This window comes from Austrofundulus limnaeus, unplaced genomic scaffold (assembly GCF_001266775.1).
Source record: "Austrofundulus limnaeus strain Quisiro unplaced genomic scaffold, Austrofundulus_limnaeus-1.0 Scaffold435, whole genome shotgun sequence".
Taxonomy (NCBI): Eukaryota; Metazoa; Chordata; class Actinopteri; order Cyprinodontiformes; family Rivulidae; genus Austrofundulus; species Austrofundulus limnaeus.
Genome location: NW_013952837.1, coordinates 342,731 through 349,840, shown reverse-complemented (window position 1 = coordinate 349,840; position 7,110 = coordinate 342,731). Strand labels below are relative to the sequence as shown.

Below are 7,110 nucleotides of genomic sequence, written 5' to 3'. Positions count from 1 at the left end.
TAGCTTCTTTCCATTTCTATCTAGCATTTTAGCTTTGTTTGTTGTGTTTGGTGCTGTTAGTTAGCCTTTTGCTGCTTTTGAATTTTGGATAGCATTTTGCTTTCTGTAGCGTTTAGCTCGTGTTTTGCTTGTTTTAGACACAAGTTTTCAGCTTCTTCAGCAAACTTCAGAAACATCATTCAGCTCTCAGACTGTAAATTCACAAAAACAAGTTTTTGTTTAGTGAGAGGATGAATTTTCTGAGACATAAGCCTTGAGGCAGTGATGGTGTGTGGTTCTGACAGATGGGAGGAGCGGGCTGTAGTTCAGGCTCACAGAAATGTTTTGGTGTTTTGTGAAGACAGTGGGGGTCTCTGAGGTCAGGAGGAGACCACCACAGCTTCTTCTTCTTCCCTTCACGAGATGCACCTCAAGGTGGGGCTAAACCCCGCTCATGTCGCGTGGGCGGAGTCTGACTGTCGTGCTCTCTGTGTGCGTCTCTTTAACGCCGCCTTCCCGGGCAGCTCGGCTCTGGACCCGACAAACACCAGGAGGATGGAGCGAGCGGAGTGAATCCCTGACGTTTTATTTCTTACAGATACTTTTTTTCCTCCCTCAGATTCTGAAAGGGAGCAGGGGGGGTTTGGATGAGCGCGCCCACCAGAAAGCTGCCTGTCAGTGTGGTTGAGAGCAGCTGTCTGTCTGGGTTTTGGACCGGATCCGGTTTCACATTCAGCCCGGACCAGCTGAGCTGAGAGCCCCACAGAGGGGGGCTCGCTTCTCCGCTTTCCTCCTCTCCGAACCCAGCTTTTTATTTTTTTATTTTTTCTGTTCGGCGAAAAGCTCCCGAACACTCCGGCGGAGGAAAAAAAAAAGCGCAAATATTGGGATTTTCTCCCCATCTTCCTCCTTTCCTCTTCTTTTTATTTTTATGCATTTTTGCAGGATTTTCGAGGCGCAGAGAATTAGATAAGAAGGGCGGCAGAAGACATGGACGAGCAGCCGAGGTTGATGCACTCTCACACGGGGGTGGGCATGGCGGGGCACCCCGGCCTGCCGCCGCACATGCAGGACGGCGGCGGAGGAGCGGACGGTGACGGCAGGAAGCAGGACATCGGAGACATTTTACAGCAGATCATGACCATCACGGACCAGAGTCTGGACGAAGCCCAGGCCAGGTAACTCCTCAGGCGGCTTCACGCGCCCGCGCGAGGCGGCGGCACATCAAAGGGGCTTCAAAGGGCGGAGGACTCTTAACATTTTAATAACTCTGAAACTATAACACTTACTAACTTAAAGCCTTTAGTTTTATAAATATATACTTTTACTTGCGCTTCAACAGAAATAAATATGGCGTTTATTTTATTGCCGCAAACCGAATGTATAAAATTAATAATTATAATAATAATAAAAATGCACTTTTATTTAGACTTTCAGTCCTTAAAGTGAGTCTTTAAAAGTCTGAAAAACACTGAAAAGTGATATTTATGTGAATCAAGCCTAGCTGAATATTTAACAAAAATAAAAACAAAAACAATTGATGACAAAAAAAAAAAAACTCGCAGAATTAGTGTTTTTCCACACAGACTTTATATTTTATAATATAAAATGAACTAATACTAATTATAGTGAAAGATTAACATATATATCATAATATTTTTTCAATTGATGATTTGGGGAAAAAACAAAAAGAAAAACTGCACACAAAGATAACTTATATCAGTGTCTTTATTTAAAGTTCAACAGTTTTTTTTTTGTCCAGCAAAGGTCCTATTTATATATAATGTCTATATATAACAGGTGTTTGTATGTCAGGAATACAGAAAGTGTACATTATATTTATAGAGTTACTTTTAGAAATATTAAAATTGCTATTAGTTCGTCTCTCAGTGCCTGTATGAAAACTACCCAGCCAATTTTATAAACTTGTTGAAAATTAAATATGTTACTTTTTAAATATATGTACTATACGCAATCAACAATTGCCTACAGAAAATAGGGAAAAGAAAAATACTGTTGAATGAGAAACAAATTTTATTATAATTTGTACAAATCGATTCTTGTTTACTATCTTAGTAATATAAAAGTGGCTAATAAAAAGTCAAATAAAGATCTTTTTAATAAAATGTGTCCAATTACAGTGTTAGCTTTTGAAGAAAAACACGTTTTGTTTCTCCTTTTTTCCTCATGTTCTAGTTAATAACCATCTATCTTCTTTAGTCGAGCCCCTTTGTTCAGCTTTTTATGTTAACTGTTCATCTGACTAATCATTGAAACAAAAATAATTTAAAAAACCTTACAGGTTATTGATTATATGAACAAGACAAATGGGTTTTAAACTCCACAGCAGTCCATCAGGTCCAGCTCGTCTCTGTTAGTGACAGCCATGATGTAAAGGCTAAAAAAAGCTGCACAAGTTATTATTCATTTTACTAAAGTGAATCCAGGAAAGACTTCATTTGGATCCTGATCCAGTCAACTCTAAGCTTTTGGCAAATAAACGTTCAGGCTCATGATTTGACTCCTAAATAAAAAAAAAATAAATAAAAATCTGATTTGCTTATTTGAATGATAGGAGTTATTAAACTAGCAGAAAATTAAAGCAGAACAGAAACAACAGCAGAGTTTGTGTCGATTCAAAGTCATCCAGAACAAGAAAAAAAGAGAAAAAAGTAATAATAATAGACTGAATTTTATTTATTTATTATTTTATTATTTGAATTTCATCTTCAATTTAACCCCACCCAAAAATAGAGTTTTAAATCAAAGCCTTAAAACTGCAACAAAGACCTTGAAGACCCTCAGGAGGGAGGGAAGGGAGACTGATCTGCATGTGAGGTGAGCTTACACAAACAAAGAAACTCATTTCAGTTTTAGAGCTTAAAAAACTCACAACCTCTGGGTTTAAGTCAAGAAATCTCAGATGAGATACAGAAACATGTCCGGTTGTTTTGTTCTTTTTTTTTACAAAAAACCCTTAAAACTGCAGCGTTAATTAAAAAAAAAAGAAATAAATGATCCAGTTCAGTGAGGAAAATTTCCTTCTTACAGCCAACGATTTCATATAAACAAACACAATAAAAACACCAGTTTAACAAATATCAGTTTACAGATGAAAAAGTATTTGTAAAAAAAAAGAAACCCAACACAACAAATGGTGTTCTTTATAAACTTTTTAACTTGTGATTTAATTACATAATGACAAAATTCTTCCTTCATAGCTGCATACAAATAATAAAAGTGTAATAACACATTTGAAATAAAACGTTACAAACGTATCATTTTTATAACCCAATAAAAGCTGAACGATGTTTGTACTGGTGGTATTTGCATTTTTAAAATAATAATCACAACATTTTATAAATCAGAAATAATAGGGACTTGTGCTCTGTCTAATAAAAGTATGGAATTTTTCTCCTAGTATTTTTAGATATAAAAAATAGGTATAAATAGTTCCCTTATATAATAAAGTGATTTCTAAATCATTCTTTATATAAAATATAGACATAAGTACTGCACAAACATTTAAACCAGTTCTAGTTTTGTTACACTTTGGTGCCAAAATCAGAAGGGAGTAAGATATGAGTTATAACTCAAAGTATTCACTCAGTACTATGGTTGTAGTTTTTGTATACACTGTAAGACACCTCGTGGACCTGACAAACCCTAAATAAGAGCCGTATAAACACAAACCTTTTCGTCAAGATGTTGCGTTCTCCATGCAACCGGTGAGCTAGAAGTGTCTCTGGCCCTAAAGCCAAAGCTGCTTTTATACTTGACTCCAAATCAAAACAGAGTTTCACAAAAACAAACCTCTGCTGTGTCATTTCCTGTAATTCATCTCATGGCTGCCGTACAGATACAGTAAACTGTTTGTGCTTAGATGTTAAAAATGACTAAATCAATTCAGAACTCTGGATATTTGAGCCTGGAAAAGTCTGGAATTTCAAAGCCTGGGACCGCGTGTAAGAGCCGTGCAACGAGCGACGTCTTTGTCGAGTAATTTAAGCTGATGTCTGCGTCTCCTTTTCCCTGCTCTGCTGGGTTCACGGGGCCGCTTGTCTTTTTCAGGAAACACGCTCTGAACTGTCACCGAATGAAGCCGGCTCTTTTCAACGTCCTGTGTGAAATCAAAGAAAAAACAGGTAGGTCCGCTCTTCCTTCTGCGTCCTCCATGTTTCCTGCTCGGTCTGCCTGCGTTCGCTTCTTCCCTCCTGTTTTTTTTTAATGTCTCACAGTCACAACTTCCAACCATTCCTCATTGTTTCCTGTCACAACATGGATGAAGTTTATTCTCACTGAATTATAGAAGTAAAATTGTCACAAATCTAGTGATGTCTCCCCCTTTGCGAGCTAACTGTCAGGTCTGGTGAGAACATCTGTCTCTATTATGTTTCGCCTCTCTCTATTAAAGCAGCGCATGCCAGCTAAATAATTGCTTGGAGAAAAGGAAAAAATGAAATAAAGTAACGCAGGAGGCTTAAGTCTCGTTTCCACATCCTTTCCCACCCTTTGTGACATTTTGTTTTCAACCTGGCACAGACGGAATAAATCGCACTTCAAGCATCTTGTCCTTGTTTTCCACTCAGAAACGTCCACTGATGAGATATTGAGTTGCCGGTTTCTCTCTCGGTGTTTCACACTCATCAGTGCATGAAATCAAACAGGAAGGGTAGAGGCTCCTGTTGTCTGTTGAGTTGCACTTGTTCATACTTGACCATTTGTGGTGGCCGCTGTTTTTGTTGGTTTTTAAGACGAGCCTGATGCTTCCTGGATGTTTTTATTGGTTCTCACGTCGCTGACTAAAAGTATAATCTGACTGGAACTCTCTGTTGACTGTATTCTGGGTGTTTGGCACCAAGTGAGCCATGGAGACATGTTTGAGCAGCCGGTTTTGTATTTGTAGGCCGTGCACATTATTTAGTCGAAGCCTCAGGACGCCCTAGTTTCTCCCTCAGGACACCGTGACGATCTTCTGGGTTTGCAGACATTTCTCTGGATGGGATGCAGCTTTCACTCGGCAAGGCCTATTGCTAATTAGAATAATTAGGATGGGGGGCCTTGGGTCTTAAAAACATATAAAGAATAAATTGCTTGGATAGAGGTGGAGCTACAGCTTCAGTAGTTGATGTTGCCACAATCTTCACTCCCATCTGTCCTCCCCCTTAGTAAGTTTTGGAAACATCGTAAGTGGAGTAGGGGAGCTTAAATCCTGCCTAAAACCCTGGTTGCCCACGTTACATCCATAGTTGCCCCTGTGTTTCGGAAACAGCATACTCCATCCAAAGTTGAACAGTCGACGTGCGATTATGTAGTTGTTCGACGTTCATTTTCATAGCCCCTGAGACACATGAGCTCTTAGGAAACCCCTTGGGCTGCCGTATACATCGCTGCACGAGTTTTCTAGAGTCTAGAGTCCGAAAAAACAAACTCCAATATCTGCTGTTATTCTGGCCACAAGTCTGTCACGGTTAAAGCTTCACAGTTTCTGCAGACGGATTCCTCCATGAAACAGTGTTTCTTTTATCTCCATCCATTAGTCGTCGGACTTTATAAATGTCTGCTTCTGGGTACAACAGTTGGATTCTGCAAGCCAGTGGTCAAAAGAAAGCGCAGGGTCCGACGCTTTCAGTGTAAACAAACACGCCCACAAACTTATGACCAATCACACAACAATTGTTTAAGTGGAGGGGTGAAAAGTCCTTCCGGCAGGTTGTGACAAGAAGGAGTGGAGGACTCACATCTGCACACAAAATGACACAATTTACATCATGCAGCTGTGACAATGAGAGATGCAGTTCAGGTGAAGCATACAGAGGACCTTAGTCTACTAGAGTCCACTTCAAAAATGAAGCAGGCAGATCTGGATTGTTTTTTTTGTGTTATTTATCATTAGTGTGGCTTTTAGACCTGGATAAATGCTAACCCTAACCCTGTACATGTGCTCTAACACACTTGAGATGAGATCAAGACACTCATGACAACTGTGTAACTGTTCAGAGTGAAAACTTGTCACGTTACAAACATGTTCAAAACTCAATCAACTGAACTGCCTCTACGACTCATGCAAGGAAATTGAGCGTTATTTTGGAAAATTCCTTCTGGAATGCCTTTCATCAACTAGTCTGAGCCCGGTGACATGGTGACACACCTTAAATAACCCCACTTGGAAAAAAACAAAACAAAAAAGCCCTACAGTTTATCTTGAGTTGTTCGCAGCCCCAGGAGTGAGTAAAAGGGAGGACTGCGGGGCTTTTTGAAGGCTTGCTCCTCTTTCTGTTGTCTTGGTATGTTTTCCCTAGGGGGGAGTGACACAGATATGCACCGTGTTTCACTCCCTGCAGCTTTGCAGAGTTCATCCAAAGTTCGGCTGTACGGAGAGCACAGAGTAACGTGGAGCGCTTCCTGCCTGCGCACTGCCTCTTCCTCCTCTTCAGCGGCTGACCTGTTAAAACGAGCTGCGGCCAATGGAGCTCCACGTCGGAGATTTTAGGTTCGTCGTCAGAGTCTGCTGTCATGTTTACAGTGGGAATGACGACTTCTCTTAAAATCCTGCTCCAGTATGAAAATAATCTAAATCATTATGACAACTGAGAATTGTTAAAAACCTGTCAGCGTTGGCCAGGCTTATAAAAATAAAATATGCTGTTTAAAAGAAGAGAAAGAAAGAAATTATTCTTTTGGAATGCAACAAATATGCTTTAAAGTTTGTCCTCGCCTTTAGAAAACAGATCATAAAATGTGTCTTGTCTGTTCAGATTGTCAAAGATCATGTGATCAAACATTAATTTGCTTTACTAAAGCAGACATTAAATAGTTTGCAATATATTTTCAGCTGAAATTGTAGTTTTTTTTTTGACATCTTCAAGTTCAAAAGCCTCTGGGGAAACAAAACAAAATAAGTAAATAAAAAAAGGCTTATTTCTTTGTCAAGTTCAGTTTATTTCATTATAAAAAAACAATAATTAAGAAGGTAAAATCGTTTTAATAAAAAAGCATGTTTGTTCAATCCGTTTTTGTGTAATAAATTATTTTTTTGACTGAGTGTTGAGCTGAAACAGCCGAGAGTATTTTGGGGTGTACCGACCGAGTGTTGGGGTGAAACAGCCGAGTGTTTTGGGGTGTACCGAC

At 39.3% G+C, this 7,110-nt stretch overlaps 1 protein-coding gene across 1 annotated transcript in view; it reads left to right on the top strand.

Annotated features, from left to right (window-relative positions):
• The first annotated feature begins 440 nt into the window (after positions 1-440).
• LOC106529305 (pre-B-cell leukemia transcription factor 1) overlaps positions 441-7,110 on the top strand; it is a 94,258-nt gene continuing 87,588 nt past the window's right edge. The window contains exons 1-2 of the mRNA XM_014024682.1: positions 441-1,157; positions 4,051-4,124. Coding sequence (XP_013880136.1) covers positions 970-1,157; positions 4,051-4,124 — 262 coding nt within the window. The 5' untranslated portion in view covers positions 441-969. The remainder of the gene's footprint in view (positions 1,158-4,050; positions 4,125-7,110) is intronic.